At 37.9% G+C, this 19,251-nt stretch overlaps 1 protein-coding gene across 8 annotated transcripts in view; it reads left to right on the top strand.

The window, feature by feature from the left end:
* CLEC16A (C-type lectin domain containing 16A) overlaps positions 1 to 19,251 on the top strand; it is a 63,429-nt gene that overhangs the window by 27,576 nt on the left and 16,602 nt on the right. For 7 of the 8 annotated variants that reach the window (XM_032125595.1, XM_032125594.1, XM_032125602.1 and 4 more), the window contains 8 exons: positions 1,352 to 1,461; positions 1,926 to 1,970; positions 3,220 to 3,270; positions 3,970 to 4,098; positions 7,651 to 7,771; positions 12,058 to 12,209; positions 12,917 to 13,121; positions 13,836 to 14,003. In XM_032125595.1, the coding sequence (XP_031981486.1) occupies positions 1,352 to 1,461; positions 1,926 to 1,970; positions 3,220 to 3,270; positions 3,970 to 4,098; positions 7,651 to 7,771; positions 12,058 to 12,209; positions 12,917 to 13,121; positions 13,836 to 14,003 (981 nt within the window). Of the gene's footprint in view, positions 1 to 1,351; positions 1,462 to 1,925; positions 1,971 to 3,219; positions 3,271 to 3,969; positions 4,099 to 7,650; positions 7,772 to 12,057; positions 12,210 to 12,916; positions 13,122 to 13,835; positions 14,004 to 19,251 lie in introns of those variants that run through there. The other variant, XM_032125600.1, reaches the window with a different exon arrangement.

The following is a 19,251-nucleotide window of genomic DNA, read 5'->3' as shown; positions in this document are numbered from 1 at the left end:
AAGCTGAAATTTTTGAAGATGGAAAAAAGCTACTTAGCCTCTTGTCTTTGAGGGGAAGGTGGCGTTCAGCGTGCTCTTTGATGAGCAGTATATAGATGTGGTTTGTAAAAGACAACTATTGGCTTTTCCTTGGTTGGTGAGGAACCAGAAATTCTGCATTTGTGCTGAGTAGCTGTTTTTATACTCAGAACTATACAAGGATCTGTTGTCTTAATTCCTACTTTCTGCACTTGTGAATAAACAAAAACTGAGATTTTTGAGTGGTTTCACCTTAATGGATTTCATCCTGAAGATATGATCTGTCATACCTTTGCTTGTAGAAATAATTCTTGGGGAGAATTATTTGGAGAAGTAGTCTTGAAAACTACGGTGTCCTTTCCTCATAGCAGTCCTTTGGCTATCACCTCTAGGTGGTAGGAAATTTTCCCGTACTTTTTTTTTTTTTTTAAACTCAGATTGTATTTTCAGGTCTGAAGTGTTTTGCAGTAAATGTGAGGTTTTTTTCTTCCATTTTTTTTGTGAAATGAGGGTTACACTGTTCCATGACCTATTCCATGAAAATACGATTTTTGTTCAAGCCACACGTCTTCTCCTTGCACTTCCCCCCTTAAAACTTTAAATGGGTAGATCTGCTTTTCCCCAGAAACCAACACACTATCAAATTTTTGATTGTCTATAGAATAAAAGTCTGTTTGTTTGACTTGCAAAACTGATCTATAGCATATTAATTTGTGCTGATGTGTCAGAGATGAAAAACACATTTATATATGAAGAGTTTGTACGTACAGCAGCAGGAGGGAGTGCAAATGAGGGCATGTATTTATTTAAGTCAAGGCATGTCTGGGGAGGGAAGTGCTGGGGAAGGGTGGAAATGCAGATTATTAAACTTTCTGCATGCTGTGTAGAACATCTCCTTTTCTCTCTTCAGGGAAAAGCTGTGCCTTGTTAGTGTGCTATATACAAAGCTTCCTTTCACCTTGTAACTTCATCCACCCCAAAAGTCTGGGATCCTTTTGTAATTTTAGTGTAGTTCAACCCATGCTGCAGATTGATAAAGGCATCAAAATGCAATATTTGGGCTTATTTTTCAGTAGTATTAATCTTTGCCTTCTTATTGAATGGTTCTGCTTTAAATTTTCTTCTGCTTTAAATTACTCTTCCAATTCTTTTTCTTTATAGCCATCAGCATTGTAAGGCAGCATCAGCACTCATCCCTGTCAGATAGGGGGTGTGACAGAGGAACAAAGTTGGACAGTTGCGGGAAGAGTAGAAGCATTTAAGAACATGGGATGATGAGAAGAGCTATAACTAAACTGCTGCTATTTTGTATATTGAAATTTTCTTTTCATAGATGGAAAAATTCGTTTGGCAACTTTAGAACTTGGCTGCCTATTGCTGAAGCAGCTTGTGTTTTCTAAAAATGGCAGGATCATAAAAAATGTTCACCTTCATTGTCTTGAGGTGAGTACTTTCTTTCAAACTGCCAGTCACTGCATTACTGGTGTCTGAGTCTTGTAATAATAGTTGAATAAATTTGTTTCATTTCTGGTTGCAGTAAGCCTCGATGTGAAATTTGAGCTTCTAGAACATCTTTGCTTTGGTAGCACTGTTCTGTGAACGTAATAACCTATGTTCTGTTCTCAGCTCTGCTGTTTTAACTTGTAGCTTCTCAAGCATTTTTTGTTTCTCTGAAATTTGTATGTCATCCATCTCATTAATGTAAAGAAAAGTGCTTTTGAAACTAATAAGCTCACATAAGCTGTGTTTTTGTAGATGCAAGAACTGTATGCTATCAAATTCTGGGATTAAGGCCATGAATCAGGATATTATTAGACAGTTTCTTCTGTCTGAGTTTTTGGGTGGGTTGTTTGATGTAGCTAATAAATGGTGTATGTATTCCCTGAAATGCATTTTCTCTTTCCTAGGGTGCAAGGGAGGAAAGTGTTCATCTCCTCCGTCGTTTCTATAAGGTATAAATGCAAAATGCTGTAAGAAAAAGGTCTTTTACATAATGGGGAGTGTCTGCAGCCCAGTCTTTATGTAGTGCCCAAAGCAGCACTGTTTTTAAGATGGGAACTCCAAATTTGTGAGATGGAAGGAAGTGTTTTGTTGGAGAATTCCTCTCCTTTCTGCCCTTCTCATACCACCCTGATGTATGTCACAAAGGGCTGTTGAAAGACTCACAGGGTTTATACTGGAGATCAGGTTTACCATTGACACTAATATGGAATATATTTGGTTTTAACATTACTTTTTGTTTGTGTCATATCTGAAATGATGATCTAAAGTTTTACTTAATCTTTTTTCCTTATTGGAAACCTTTGCAGCTTTTTACTTTTGTGTGTGTGTTGCAAACAATGAAAGAAATTAATTTTTTAGCCTTAGGCATTAACTTCTAGATAAGGAGCAGTAAATCCATGACAGATTTCAAGTGTCTGAAATACCTTCCTGTTTTTCTTGGAATTCTCTTGAAGGATGTTTGCTCAATGTGGCTTACAAAAAATAAGTAACTTGTGGTAGGTTGACTCTAGCTGGCTGCTAGAGGTCCACTCAGCTGTTCTCTCACTGCCCTTCCTCAACAGGATGGAGGGAGAATAGAATATCTCAAGATAAAGAACAGGGAGGTCACTTGCCAATTACAGTCATGGGCAAAATAGACTCAATTTCACAGAGATGAACTTACTGCCAAGAAAAATAAATTTAGATAGTGAGAAACAAAGACAAATTAAAACACTGCTGTCCCCCGCCTCTCCGTTTTCCCAGGCTCAGCTTCATTCCTGGCTCTTCAACCTTCTCCCCCTGTGAGTGGTGCAGGGGCAATGTGAAGTAGGGATTTAGTGTCAGTCCACAACAGCTTCTCTCTGTAACTTCTCTCTCCTCACCCTTTCCCCTGCCCCAGTGTGGGTCTCTTCCTCCATGGGCTGCAGTCCTTCAGGAAAACAGTTGCTTCAGTGTGGGTCCTGCAGACTGCAGCTCCTTCAGAGCACATCTGCCTGCTGCAGTGTGGGTACCTGCTCCACCATGCTCCTCCAGGGGCTGTGGAGGAATGTCTCTCCCTTTCCCAAATGTGTTTTCCCAGAGGTGCCATCAGTGTTGCTGAAGGGCTCAGCAGTGCCGTGCAGCCCTGGCCTCCCCTCACAGACACACTACAAGAACCAAACCTAACAAAGCCCCAAACAGCAAGGGTTCATGGGATGTCTGTATTCTTTCTTTTGGAAGGGAGAAGAAATCTTTCTGGATATGTTTGAAGATGAATACCGGAGTATGACAGTAAGTGAGAGCCCTTCTGCTCTGCCAAGCCTCAAACCCAGATGCAGCACAGGAACAAGGAAAAGTACTGATAGCTGCTGAGGCCACTGGGGTCTTCATTGCTGGGAGTAGGATAACAAAATGTGGGTGGTGGTTTTGTCTCTGAGAAGCTGTCTATACTTTAAATAAATCATCTATGTGAAAGTTCACAGCTCTTTATTAAATAAACTTTCATTACTTTGTAAAATTGAGTATACAAAATTTACTTTAGCCTACTAAATGGGAGACTGGATTTATTTTTTTTCCCTAAACACTTAAGAAAATCTTCCTATATCTGTCTGAAGCCCAGCAAGTTCTCAGTTTTGAGAAAGTTCTTTCTTGGAGAGAAAAAGTTATGAGAAACTTTCTTGTGATTGAAGTAGTCACAAATTCAAGTGAAAACTTAAACCTGGCGGAATTGGTTTTTAGTATTTGGGAAATACCTTTTCTTCTGTAATTTTCTGGAGTTTTTCCTGTGTATTATCAGTATGGAAACTTTGGCAGTCTGGGAGCAATGAGAGATTGCGTGTAATAAATGAGATTGCATGTAAGCACCTTGAGTAAGACATGGCATTGAAAATTCTCAGAATTTTAGAATATGCAACAATGAGTTGTATTTGAAATTAAAGAGGCAAATGCTTATTGTTCTGTTTAGTAACCAGTGTTAAAATATTTTTATAGATGAAACCTATGAATGTCGAGTACTTGATGATGGATGCCTCGATCTTGCTACCCCCAACGGGCACACCACTGACTGGTATTGATTTTGTGAAAAGGTTGCCTTGTGGAGATGTGGAAAGAACTCGAAGAGTGAGTAAGACTATTTTTTCTTACATTTGTTCATGACAAAATGATGCCAAAAGCTTTGAGCAATTCTAGGAATACAAATATTTTTCTTTGCAAACTGATTGGAAGCTTCATCCATAAAATCGTAAAAGCTTGGTGAAGACAGATCTGTGTAGAGTGTAAAATAATTACCTGCCCCAGAGGAGAAATTTTTTTCTCTGATTTCTTGTGTCTAGTCAATGCAACATGTTATTGCACTGGGGTTTTAATTTTTCAGACCACGCAGGGAGCTACATACAAAGACATTTTGATGACGCTCAATATATCATCAGCTACTTCTGTGATCTGCTACCTCAGTCTATCTCTCAATTATATTCCTATAGTAAGAATCTCCATGGAAGACTGACTGGCTTTGTATTGCTCGTGTTTCTAGACATGGCAAAAATTTTATTTTTACTTCATAGTTCATCTTGCCAAGGTAATTTGTGATAGAGATTTGAGAAGAGTAGAAAACCAGCGAAATATCTATTTCTGTGACTGACACAGTCTGTAGAGGTGATACTGACCTGAGCAACAACATCCTTATTTCCATTCTTGGTTAATCTGTTCTTGGCCCTTATCTGGGCGTGTCCTGGAAGCCTTGCAGTGTCAGTAAGTGTAAGAGATACGTTACTGCACAAAATCATTATTTGGAAAGTGCTGTTCTCTGAGTTTCTTTGCATTTATGTAAGTGTATTATGTGAGTATATTCAAGTACTCTTGAAAAAAAATATATATTTCCAGGAATCTTCTGAAAATACTTGTTTTCATTACTTATTATAAGCCACACAGCTTTTGTTATCACAGCAAGTTGTTTGATAGAATACAGTGAATTATTTTGAAAAGTATTATTCTTAGAAAGCAGAAAGGCTTCCTGGAATTCTGTTTGAGGCATTTAACAGAAGAATACTTAGAAATGCACATTAGTGGGAAATAACCGTTCCAAGATTTTCATCTGCTAAATAAGGAATAGCTTAACTTCTGTTGGTGGAAATAAAAAAAATCAGTACAAATATTTCTGTAGATACTTTGTGATGAACGGGTCTCCGTCAGCATCAGGAATTCCCAGAATGATTCTTTGTTGGTCCTCCTTCCCCAGTCACATTGCAATCAAGTTTTGGTATCTCCTCAGTTCCTGTGCTGCTTCCTTCCAGCCAGGCTGCCTCACCCCAGTTGAATTGTCACAACAAAATGCTGAACTCAGGTGTTTCTTGTGACATTGCCGCTGCCACTTAACCTGCTGAGGTTCTGCTGATGGTTTCAAATGGAAGAAGATTCAATTCTGAGCATGCTCTGACATGATTCAAAAAAGTTCTCAAGTTTTATTTCACTAGCAAGTGAAGTTGTCCCTTACTTTGATTATATTGTGAGTTCTTAACCGTTAGGATCTTACTTCCTTGTTATAGAAAGTCCCTCTAAGTGGCAGCTCGTCTCCTCTTAATGATTTTAGGAAGAGTTCTCAAAAATCTCACTTTGTGAGAAGTTTTTGAAGTACTAAGAACACTTCTTCGTGGGACTGTAATAAGAGGAGTGGTAGGTTTCCCTGCAAATTGCTGTTTCTTTGCAAATGGAACACGTATATAAATGAGGAGGTCAGCATCATAATGCATAATTCTTTACCGTAGGTAGAAATCAGTATTTGTTTCAAAAAAGGCAAAAGTCAGCCAAAAACAATCAATGGAACTTTTGTGTTGTTTTGTTGAGATCTGAGAATGTGTGAGGCACAATATATTGATACTGGTAACAAACTGAGGGCTGTCAGTGTTGTAGGAAGCACAGCATGATTCCCATTTCATCTGATGTTCTTGTTTTTTTGGTTTTTTTTTTTTGCAAAGGCTAATGTTTTAATTTTATCTTCTACTCCTGTACTTTGTTGTGCACTAAATGTGATGACACGTTCAGAGATGGGTGCCATTCGTTTTATAGGAAATGAGTGTGATAAAAATTAATGCAGCCTAGGACAAAGAGGTTTGAGGGGGAAGATAAGTGAGGGCTGACTGGTGGTGGCCCTCCAAATTAAAAAAAAAACCAAAACAAAACCTTGTTGGGTTTAACTTTTGGGTTACTAGACTTTCCTATTCTTGATTGAATTTGGCAAATTTTAAACTAAATACTGTGAATTCTTTTTGAAGCATGCTTTATAGTAGTCCTAAATAATTTCAGTGAATCCACAGTACATTAGAATGCAGTCTGCTTAAATGGGAGAGATCATCTCCCATTCTAAGGTGACTCTGTTCTTATGAATTAAGTAGTATTATCATCATATTTTTGTTAGATACTATTGACATCCTTTGCTCCACATAATCATATTGCCCTGTTAGATTTCAGCAGTCTACCGAAGTCATTGCTTTGGGGTTATTTCATGGAAGAACCTGATACATGGCTTCCCTTTCCTCATCCCTGCTCTGCCAGAAGTTTCTGGAAGCGCTGCCAGTAGAGACCTGGCCAAGCACTCACAGTTCTGCTTCATAGGAGCCACTGTTCTGTTGACTTTAAAAATAGAGGGGTGAAGGGTTTTCCCTTAAAGCACTTTAGATTTGTTTTTCCTAATACTTCCTGCGATCTGGGAGTTTCTGGGCACTGCAGCTGTTCATGAATTCAATGCTTTTACTGTAAGGGAGCAGTTAATTTACAGTATGCCACAGAATTACTGTGTAGGAAACTCTTAAAAAAGCAGAACACCGGAAGTAATAAAAAATGATTTTTCAATTGCTATACTGAGAATACAGTTCTTGTAGGGAAGGAGGATTATAAATGGTGCCTTTTAAAATGTGGCTAATAAAATGATTGTTCTTTGACACCATGGGTCTTTGCATACCATATGTCATGAGTCTGTAAATCAAAACTAGCATATTTATTTCACAGAGCAGCTGTTGAAAGTTTCTTGGGACTGTTGCAGCTTTCAGAATGCTTTACCCTGATGAAGACCTTCTGAGAACATAAATTAAGTGCTCCAAGAATGTTACATTACATGTGGCTAGTTTTGATGAGGACAGCAAATTAAAATGCAGAAATCCCCACTGTTTCTCTCTTAACTTGTAGACATCTTAGCTGGACTTGGCCAGAAAAGTTATTACTTTTAAGTTCAAAATGTGAGAGTCTCTGAAGGTTGGTTGTGTAGGTGTCTGTAGTGTAGAAGAATTGTAAATACAATCAGTCTTAAAATAATGATTAAAGAAAAAAATTCCGAGATCGTTGTTTTTGATTACAGCTCCTGTGATAGTTTCCCTGTCAATCACAATTGGTGTAAGTGTGCCAGGGAGACAAAAGTTCTGCTGCTTTTGCTTCATTGAAAATAAATAGCACGTTTCAGCTTCTTTCATATGTCTTCTTTTAACTAAGTTGGAAATTACATTCTACTTTTTCAATTTAAAATGTATTAAAATCTTAATTTCAATTTAAAATGTATTAAAAAGATGTACTGTAGGACAGCAAACTTGGGAGTTGTAAAAGCCAGTATATGTTTGTAAGATTCTGTTAAAATATGTAGTATTGGGTGTAAAAATATTTTAATATTCTTTTCTCTAATTTCTCAAGGCAATCAGAGTTTTCTTTATGCTCCGTTCACTGTCACTGCACTTGCAAGGTGAGCCGGAAACTCAGTTACCGCTCACAAGGGAGGGAGATCTGATAAAGGCAGATGATGTTCTTGATTTGAGTAAGTAGCCCCTCAATTTCCTAAATAGTCTGACATGAAAAAATTACTGACTTTATTTCCTCTTAAACTGCTCATTACTGCTATTCTTACTTAAACTACCTGAAGTAGTACGAAGTAGTGTTGAAGTTCTACTGTGTACTGTAGCATAAAAATGTGTTTTCCAGTTTGTGTCTCTCGTTGCCCAAACAGGAGAGACAGGAGAATATCAGTGTTTTGGCATAAAGCATGTAGGATCCACATCATTGCATAGGTGCCATACCTTGGGAGGAGACTTTGCAATGGGCAAAGCGAGACCCGAAAAGTTACATTTGTGTGCCTTTTTAAATTATCAGTTTGGAGATATTGTTGATGTAACTAATTTTCCTCAATCTCTATTAGTACAAGGCTTTAAAAATTCTTCTGAACATTAAGATGTCTTCAATGTTTATGCTTGTTTGTATACAAATAGTGTCATGAGGGGGAGTAGAGGTTAACATGATCCAGTAATGGTTTCAGCTTCTGTTTTGATTTGGAAAAATCCTGCAAAACTGTATCAAAATGGCTTCTTTTTTCCTTTTGATTGAATGCAATGATGGTGTTTTATGTGAGCTTGATGAGAGAGATTAAAGTTTCTTGTAAAGAAGCATTTTTAATATTTTGATGCAAATATGTTGAATGCAAACCTTTAGGTGTAGTTGCAAGGTTGTCACCAGTATACATGGATGTATGTGTAGAGTGTCAGGTAATTCCACAGAAGGTTCATTCCATATTGCTCAATATGCTGTCACCAGAATTATAACTACTGTTGCTTTTCAGTGGCTTTCTACTGTAAATAGTTTTGAAGCAGTTGTGATAACTGTCTGCCTTACACTGCCTGTGAGGCTGTCGGTGTGGTTTTGGTCTTATTTAGCAGCTCACTGTGTGAAGTCACTGGCAGCTCAAATTAACAGCCTCAGTGCTTGGTTTCAGGTGGTAACAGGATTCTGTTAGTGGCAGTGTTTTTAATACCATGGCTAAGAGGCAAATGAGGATACATTTAAAGCTGTTGTTTCTTTGCTGGAATGGTAAAAAGTAACATTATAGTTAAGTTTCTTTGCTCACTCTGTCTTTGCCAAGTACACAGGTTTTAAAAAGGCCATCGCAGTCACCATTTTTTTTTAAAGGTTGAGGAAAGTTTATAATGGAGTAATTGGGGTTGGAAGAAACCTCAGTAGATCATCTAGTCTGACCCCCTTGCTCAAAACAGGGTGAGCTAGGTGTCCAGGACAACTTGTTGTCACATTTGTGACAAAGAGAGTAAATCAAAATGTGGTGCCGGTGTCTGACCAGGGACATATCCTCTTCATTTCAGCTAAATGTACTTCATGGGAGCAAGGTGGATTCATGATTGGTTGCTTAGTAAAGCAGAATATCATTCCAGATGAGTTGCCTGCTGTTGGGAAGAGTTCTTCCTGTGGAATGGGAGGTGGTGCATTCACTCTCTCCAGCCTAATGCTAATCTTGGGCTGCCGGCTCTGCATACAAAGGGCTAAAAGTTTTCTGTAAGAGCTTTTAATGTCTGCAGATGATTTCTGGAATTGTGATGACTGTAAATTATAAAATCATTGAAGATCAAGCCCTGAGGCAGATCAGGTGCATTTAGACCATCTCAAGTAGCTGTTAGATTCATAGAGATTTCTTACAATACAGTCTTTTCAGGCAAATATTTTCATAAACACAGGCAACTATTTTCACTTAATTTACATCTTCAGCACTGCAAGCAGCTGAGGTCTATGAACTCTCCTTCCTTGGCTGTATTTCCTAAAACTTGTATTTTTCTTGAAAAAAGTCCAGAGAAATCTTTGATCTATGTCATGGAGGTGTAGTGTCCAAACTGGTTACAAGCTTCATTTTGCATGAGGAGTAATTAGCCATTGCTGTTAATCTCCAAAAGGACGCTACAGTTCTTTGCAGCAGTGTCACACCAGGAAGCTTTTCAGCCTGTGGTTCACTGTAATCCCCAGACCAAATTTGATTAGCAGTGAAGTTTACTGGGTTTGGTATTTTCATCTGAATGTGGTTGGGTATCTCTAGCTGTTTCATAGCATAGCTGTAAGTATTCTTAGATCAGGTCATTGAAAATGTGTTTAACCACACTTTCTCTTCTGTTTTTGTCATCAAGGATGACAGTTTGACTCTTCAACAGCTGTGAGCTAGAAACAGTCATGTAAATGGACTACATTCAGTTGTATAGACTCAAAGGATTCCTGTAACAGATGCCTAGTAAATGAGTAACTTTCTGTTCTTTGAAAGACTTTTGCAGTAATGCTTTACTTCAAAGTGTTGTCAGGTCTAAAATAAAACCTTTCTGTTCTGGAAAGCAACTTCTGCCCTTTGAGTTCTTAAAGTAGTGCATTTTGTAGTTGGGCAGTTGAATTTGTACAGCAAGTATTTTGACCTGCTTGCTGTTGCACTAAAAACTTCATAAGTACTGCTCCAAAACTAGTATTTGAGAACTCCACAACTCTATTTCATGTTGTGGCCTGTTTGTTGAATCTCCCAATACATTCAAAATTCATGAGCCTAACACTGAGTATTTGGAAGGGTCCTAATCCAAGTACTTCATGTCTTAAGAAGAATAGGACTGCTCCAGGAATTCAAGTCAACTGAAATAAATATATTAATGGACTAATTTGGTTAAAGAATACAAGAGGCAATAAATAAAGCATACCAAAATAAGACATATCCAGTTCTGCCTGGTGTCTCAGCTCCTTCTATAAACAGGAATAAATCTTCCACAGGTTCTTACAGTAATATTTGCCAATCCTGTATGGATTTCTTGAGCCTTCTAGGGCTATGAGGAAGATAATAGCAATCAATCCTCATGTTAACTGAATCATGTCCTGTATGTACTTCACTTATTGATGAAGCTTGTTCTCTCAAATTTCAAAAGCTCACAGTAGATTTACACCAGTTAGCGTTAATTATCCTCTTAATTGTGTTAGGGTTCCATATTTCATGCCTTTCTTTCCTACCACCCAACCAATTTTGAATGGATCCTGATGGTAAAGGGTAGTTGGTAGATTCATAGTAATGTTAGTTGGAAGGGACATCTCACTTGTGTTGCAGGGGGTTTTTGGGGGGGAAGAGGAAGTTAGTTTGGTTTCTGAAACTTGAAAACCTTTGGTGATGTAAATTCCACAACGTTTCTGGGTAACCTGCTGCGGAAAAGAATTTCTCCCACCTCCTGACCATAATTTATGGCTGTTGTCTATAGTCATATGACTGCCATTGTGAAGAACTGTATACTTCCACTTGTAGCTTATCCTGCAAATGTTTCTAATGTGAAATACGGTGCTAAATGCTTGTTTAGATGTTTGGATGAGTAAATAAGTTCTACTGTTTTGTATAGCCTTCAGAATATTTTACTTGCTGTAAGTTGAACTAGATGAGAGAGAAGAAAAAGACCTGTGTGTATGAAGTACGTGAATGAAAGTATCAATTTGAAGCAAAGGAAAAAGCAACTTTTAGTAGAGTTGTCTGCTGGGAGCTGGCATTGCCAGTTTAAGGGCTGCTTGGTAGATTTCAGCTGGTGTAAAGAGGGTGATGTAGTCCCTTTTCAGGAATGATGGGTTTGAACTGAATGGCAGTGAGGAAATGCTGGAGGAGGTATTTTGGGGCTTGTTGGAGGGGTTCTGGAGTAAGAGAGGGTATGTTTGCTCAGTATAAGTGAATAAAATACATGGATAAAGTAAAAAATGTTACCTCATGTAACAAACGTTGTCAAAATGCTGCTGTGATTTACCTGGAGAGTCCAAATAATCATGAAGTTGAAGGATGTCCAAGAGTCTGCATAGTCAGGTTTCAGACCTGTACAAAAGTACCTTGTGTCAGGAGACAAAGTTTGTAACAAGGTGGAAGTAATGGCCTGCAGTGTGTAAGGTCTGTCTGTAGTTGTTAACAAGACTTTTTGAGACTTCCACTTAGTAAGAGAAATCAGCACTGTTGCAATTTCACCCCTGAGATGAAGGGACCTTTTTTCTGAAACGTAATGAAGGTGGTTAGAGAAAGCAAGGTGCCTGTAGTACCCATCTTATATTTAACTTGTAAGATGTCTGAACCACTGTTGTTAAAATCTTTCTTGCCCTTTCTATGTAACTATGATAGGGAAGTTAAAATACGTTAAAAATGTGAACAGAAGCTTTAACCCTGTGTTGTCAAGGTTATTACATTTTTATATATTAACATTTTCTGTTATGTAAAATACCCACACCCAGAATTCTCAACTTCGTTGTTATGTAACCTTTTCCCTTTCTTCCTTCCTTTAGACAACAGTGATCTGATTGCTTGTACAGTCATAACAAAGGATGGGGGTCAAGTTCAAAGATTCCTCGCTGTGGATATTTACCAGATGAGTTTGGTTGAACCAGATATTGCCAGGCTTGGATGGGGAGTAGTTAAGTTTGCAGGCCTTCTGCAGGTAAGGGAAGTTGTAGTCTGGGTGGTCAGCTTTTCTGAGCTGACAATCTGCGTCTTATGTTGGACAAACAGTAAAATCAGTATTTGCTTATATATTTAAGCTATGTACCGTGCTTACTTGATTCTTTGGTCTCTAGTCTTTTTTCTGGTTCCTTCCTTTTAAAACATTTCTGATTTTCTGAAGAAGTTTACATAGATAACCAGACACAATTGCAGATGGGGTAACTTCCCTAACATACGTTGGGCTGTGCTTATTTGAACACTGAAGTTGCATCCAGTTAGGATTGTGTTCGAAGCGCTTTGCTCAAGTAGCACACTAATGAACTCATCTAGAGTTTTGATCTTCCTGCACAGGTAGGGAGGGTTACAGGTTGTAATTTCAAAATGATCTGTTCAAAATGAATGCTTATCTAAGGAGTTTTCTCTCATTTGTCTTTTTCGTGCCTTGACCATCACCCTTTGTTTCCTGAAAATTTGCTATGCTCAAATAATTTAACTCAATCTCTATGAATACTGATTTCTGAAGAAGTAAATCCAAGTTGTACAACTTGCAGAGTCTGCTTTGGTTTTATTTTGTTGGGTTTTTTAACTGTCTTTGTAAGAGCTTTAATGGAACATTCATAGGGTTTTCTTTCAATGTTAATATTTAATCTGTAGTTTAGAAAAGCTTACTTTTTCTTTAACTACTTGCCTTCTGTTTCTCTTTAGGATATGCAGGTGACCGGAGTAGAGGATGACAGCAGAGCTCTGAACATCATAATTCACAAACCTGCCTCAAGTCCTCATTCGAAGCCCTTCCCAATCCTCCAAGCCACATTTATTTTTGCGGATCACATTCGCTGCATCATCGCCAAGCAGCGCCTGGCCAAAGGCCGCATCCAGGCTCGGCGCACGAAAATGCAGAGAATAGCAGGTGAATGTTTGTTCTGAAACAATTCTGGGAGACAAGACTTGGCTGGCCTTGCAAGTCACTCTGTAATGTAAGGGTGAGGCACAATAAGGAATGGTGGACCGCAGAAACCTCTAAACCAGGGCTGAGTTTCCAAGGAATAGATTTGGTTTCATATGTAACTTTGAGTTTATGAAGTGGATATGTCACACTTTTATGGCTTGCTTCATATAAAAATATTTTAAATCAAGTTTGAGGCTAGTACAGATCTACTAGATATTAAAAATTTGGGGTTGGATGTAATGCGAAGGCATTTTTTTTTTCCAGTTTAAAGCAGATTATCTCTTTAAATGGCTTTTGCAGTGTTCAGTTGTAACTAATGAATTACTTTATTTGTGCAGGGAAAAACAAAAGGGGTTTTTTATTGTTAATAACTCCTATGGTTTTTGAAGTGCAAGGGGATTCCTGTAATCCTGGGGTTTTTTTTCTCCTCTGCTGTATTTTGAGGTTTCCTTAGTGTGATTGTGATGTGGACAGCAGTGTAGGAAAGGTTACCAGAGGCATTATCTCTCTTGTTTGTCAGCGCATTTGTAACCATAATTAAGAGGCAAATGAAGGCAAGTTATATTAAAATCTGGTTTACTCTTAAGATCCTGAGCAAACTATAAATTTTCTTGTCACCTCTTCTTCCTTTTATGTATTTGAGTAACAAAAACTATCAATTGTGATTAAACATAGCTCTCCTGGATCTTCCTGTTCAGCCTTCAACTGAAGTTATGGGTTTTGGACACAGCTCTGGAGCTGCAGCCCAACACCTCCCATTTAGATTCTATGACCAGTCCCGGCGTGGGAGCAGTGACCCGACAGTGCAGCGCTCTGTCTTTGCATCTGTTGACAAAGTCCCAGGTAAGATCATCATTCATTAACAAGCAGTTTTTGCTTTGTGATTTCAATCTGCAGAAACTATACTATAATTTGTACAAGCAATGAAAAGCTCATTGTAATGTGTTCCTGAACACATAAACCAGGATGAGGCTTATGGAAAAATTTACGCCAAGAGAAACAAGTAATACCTGGGTGTGTATTCTGGGTATGTTGTGAGCAAGACGTCCATGGCAGTTTCCTCAGATGTCTTAATACTTTGCCTTTCTTACAGATCAAGTTAGTTTAAATCATGTTCTGCATATTCAGTATTTATGCAACACATCTGTCAGTTGTGCATGTTTCCTCCCTTAATTTGGTTATGAATGCTTTCATGCTGGATTGTAAAAACAGGTGGGATGCTGTGCACTGCCTCATTTCCCTCAGAGTGAGCAAGACAGAAAAGGGCCACAGCTATTCCTAAAACATTAGCTTGGAACTGGGATTAAAGGAATGATTCTAAATCAAGTAGCTCTTTGCTTTTTTGTCTCCTTATTGTCTGTTTCACAAATTGACTTCTCTGCAGAAATTCTTTTCCAAATGGTGAAATTTTTTCCTTTTGGGTTGAGTCATTTTAAAGGGGAATCTTACACTGCTTGAAAGTACTTAACTATGCTGTATTGTACAAAAGATCTCATTACCACTTACTGCTGGTCATTTCACAGAACTCAGCATTTCTCTTTAAGTGTGATTCAGAATTCAAAGCACGACTGAGAATGCACATGTTTTACTGCTTTCAGACTAAATTGCAGCTCAGTTTGCCTGAGTCATGACTGGGCAACAGAAATTATAAAACCACAAATAGTGCCAGTCAGGTGTTTCAAAGACAAGTGTATGTTGTGTGATGGGAGTGTATTTCCTTGTTTGACATGACTTCCATGGAAAGGTGTGGTTGGAAAGATGCCAGTGTTACTGTTTCAGCTTTCTCCAAGGACAGTGCACTTGTGTTCCTAATAAGTGACTTCATCTACTAATTTGGAGGGGGCTATTGGGGATGATGCAACCACAAGCAATGTTCAAGCAACCACATACTTTATTTGAATTCCAGGAAAGGTAGACTTCCACTTGCAGAGCCAGAGGAAAAAGTATTTTGAAGTGTTTATTTGGTACAAAGTATGAGAAATGAGGCACAGAAGTTGAAGTATTTCAAGTGCGGCATCTTTGAAATGCATTTTATGACAGGTAGTAATATAATAAAAATGGATTAATATCCTGTTTTACATCTGATTACAAAGCAAGTATCAAATGTGTGTTTGTTCCCTTATCTTTGCTAAGGAGTGAATGAGGTTTCCTCATTCCTAGTGATTTTCATAGGAATCTGTTCATGCTTGTCCCTTAATTAGGCTTGCAGGGATTTTTACTTCAAGAGAAGAATTTTGTGGCTTTGAAAAAATTATTGACCTAGTTACGGTTAGATTACTGGTTTCATGTATTCATTTCTTAGTGCTACAGCTCCAACTGCTCTTTGAGTTCTGCGAAGCTCACACAGTCAGTTAATTTGGTTGTACTTTTAAGAAACAAATTATGCTTTCCCTTGGTGATGATGTTTTTTGTAGATTTAAAGGAGAGCTATGTTTTTGGCAATATGTTTAGAATATTAATTACTACTTTTAGTAGGACCATGTTGGTTGTTAGTGCTGTACATCCAATGTGGTTTTTAAGAAATTACCAACCATATAAATGTTTTCATCCCTCCTGCAAATTTCAGTCTGTGAAGAATTTTAATACAACTATTGAATCAGTTTCCTAATCCCTCTTGTCAATGAATTCAGAATTTTCAAGAACACTTATTGCAGTTGTGTCTGGTTCAGTTTCGCTCACAGTGCCTCCATAAAGCTCTGCATATTATCACTAGAGAAGCTGCAGTTACCTTATGCGTTCCGTTATTGTTGTCAAACTGGGCTTCATTTTCCTTTGTTGTTTCACAGTCCAAAGTTAAAATCTGTTCTGAAAGTGCCTCTTGGTGTCTGAGGGGAAGAGGGTGAGGATTGTTATAGCTTAAAACTGGATTTTGTACACAACATGTGAAGGGTGATGAGGAATGTAGTAGATGATGCTTCAGAACATCCCCACAAACCCGATGAAAAGTGCAGGTTATCCAAGTGCAGGGAGATGCTGTAATCATCTCCTGCTGGACTGGGCAATTCTCTACAGAGACCAGTGTAACCAAAATCCTTCACTCGATCAATTTTATTATCATGAAGTCATGGCTATGAATATATTCCAAGGTCTATTTTAAGTTACTAATCTTTGCTAGAATGTTGGAGCATTTTAGGGATAGCATAGCTGGCTGGACTGTTCACCATCTCATGTATTAGCTATGTATGAATATATTGAACTTCTGAAGCACCCTTTATGTAAATAAGAATTACACTGTTTTCAAAGAAACCAGCAGATTTGGTAGGGGCCCTGTGAACATAGGTCTTGTATTGAAAGTAAATAAATAATGACTTCCTCTTCAAGCAAACTCAAGAATTAGTTTCAAGTATCAGCTCTATTCTGAGATTTATATGCCCAGTGTGTCTTAAGGGAAATGTTAACGATTTCCAGCAAAAGGTACATCTAAATATTTTAACAAGTGTGGTTGTTTACCTACTGAGTAAATTTATTTTGAAAAGCAAAAGAAATCAATAGATTTCTCTTAGTATTTTATCCATTTTTAATATCTTAGTTGATGATGATGATAAGGTTTTGAGGGAAAAAAGTAGGAAAAAAAAACTTCTTGTTAACATTAGCATGGCAAGCAAGCTATAACCATCTTCATTTTAAGGTCTGAAGGAAAAAAATCATCCATAGTTTTGGAACCCTTTGTGTAGTATGAACTAATATTCCTGTCATCATCAGATGAACCTTCTAAGTGTTATTTTATTTCCCAAAGCTATGATTAATTCTGCTCACCTTCTCTTTGCAAGTATGTCCTGAAGGAGTTTCCCCATTAGAATATTCTTTCTTGGTGAGTAGTTTCCCAATACTGTACAGTATTTTGAATGATTCAGGCTTACCTTTCCCTCCTATCTAAATTAGCTTCCTTTAGCACATTTAAAATCCTTCCTTTGCAGTTGTTTTGGGAAAGAAAATACGTTGAGGTCATTTTGAAGCAAATGCTCCCATGTAAGGACATGAATCCATGAATGCTGTTCTGCAGAAGCTTTGGGCTGGCAATTCTGCTAAATCAGGCCAACTTTCCCTAGGACAGTCATGGAAGACCTTGTTTACTGTTTTCTGCTATTTTGGTGAGGATGGAATATTTCTTCTCCCTTGAAGTGCAAACTTTTTGTGGATATAGAATGCTTCGGATGGATACAATTTTTACCAGCACTGTCAGGGAAAGTAAATATCTTGATGTAAGCATTCGTTATACCAGTGGCTTTAGGAACTGTTCTTAATTTCCTTCACTTTAACAGTTGGCTTTCCTTCACTTTAACACAAGTCTACTGGTTATCCCTTGTTTCCCTGTACTAACTGGTATTTCAAACTATGAAGTGTGTATGAAAAACCTAATGTACATTTTCTATGATTAAAAACTATAGCACTCAGGGTCAGTGATACATTAGAAGTCTTTCACATTGAGATAGTTCAGTTTGTGGCTAACTTTTTGCAGACTGTCAGGCATCACTGTGTATAACCTCAGTTTAACTTACCTAAATGATTGTAGAAGATCGATCCGTTTGGTTTCTGAAATAAAATACATGTATTTATTTACATTTATGGGATAATTAGCTTCTCACCAAACTATTTTGTTTTTAACTGAAAGAGATATCTCTTGCCCTTGATGGTTATTTAATTCTTTCAAGTGGTGTTCATCTTGAACATAATGAATTATAATTTAAAATAAGAGACTTGGCAAAAGTGACATTTAGATACCTATCTAAAACTATGATGCAGTGCTACAGAAATTCAGATAGCATTGTGTTTCTGCACGTGGTTTTGAGTCGTGGTTCTTGGGTAAGCATGGGAGGTAGAAGGTAGGAGGTGGGTGGGACTGCAGGTCAAGTCAGATTATTAACAGGACTGTTGGTTGTTAGCTTTTTTTCTGTGCTTTCTTCACTGTGTTGTTTTCACTTGTAGCACAGCCTGTCAGTGTGTTGCTGCTAACAGCATTTTCTTGACTTGTCATATCTATGTGTTAAAGCTTTCAGAGGCTTCTTGTAACATGTCCATTTAAACTGAGTTTTGAGTGGCTGCATCCTGTATGGCACCAGCACATTCCCCATGTAGGAGATTCTCTGAGTGAATCATGCATGCAGTGCCATGGGTCATTCTCCATATAAAAGGATAAAGAATTGTGTGGTGCATTTGCAATCTTACCTGATTGTCAGATCCTTTCCTTTTCAGTGTTGACTGTGCGGTGAAGAGAGCAAGTAGTGTATTGTTAGGTATTTTATAGTACACATTGTGGCTACTTTCAGTAATTCACAATACTGCTGAAAAAACTTTTGCATTAGTGCTTTCCCATGGGAGAGGAACGAGAGCTGCAGAAGCAGCAAAGTTGTGTACCTCACCTGACATACAGCCCATGGTAAAGACATTTCTTTTGCTGTAAGAAGTGCATCAACTTCTGAAAAGCTGATTGCTATCAAAACCTGAAGAGGTGACTATAGGTATGTAGTTACAGAAGGAGAAAGGAGTGAATGCAAGATGGTTAGGAAAGAAAAGGATGCTACACTGAAAGAATTTGAAGAAGTATTACACTAGAAGCCAGAAGACTCATTTAAGAAGTCAGACACTGTATAGACCTTTCCAGTCTTCAGGCTGGAAGAAGTTTAGTTTATGAGAGGCTGAATTAAATTCAGTGCCAGCACTAGATGTGATCGATTAAAATTTTCTGAAGTTACATCTACTAAAAAATGCAGGTCTTCTATCCAAGATAGTTTTTTGTTCACTTTTGACTTAACTATTTTCCTTATCACGATAAGGTCTGTGACCTGTGAATATATTGACTATATCAAAAATTGAAGAGTTTTGATATGTTTTGACTGTTTGTGCAAGCTCTGTTTTAAAATGCTTTGAATCCCTTAAGCTCTACTTCTTGTTCATTGATCAGCACTTGTCGCCTGTTCTCAGTAAGACACATTCAGATTTTCTGGTTTCCAAGATAAAGATGGGAAAGGGCACTTCCTCTGGGGCACTACATGAGGTTGGCACCACCTTGATAAAGGATTTGTTTTTACCTTTTCCCGATTTGTTCAACAGCTTAACTCTTTCAAGATAATTTTAACTTGTAAACTTCACT

Source organism: Corvus moneduloides, chromosome 16, assembly GCF_009650955.1.
Source record: "Corvus moneduloides isolate bCorMon1 chromosome 16, bCorMon1.pri, whole genome shotgun sequence".
Taxonomy (NCBI): domain Eukaryota; kingdom Metazoa; phylum Chordata; class Aves; order Passeriformes; family Corvidae; genus Corvus; species Corvus moneduloides.
Note: the sequence above shows the minus strand (reverse complement) of the source record. Positions and strands in the feature narration are given on the sequence as shown.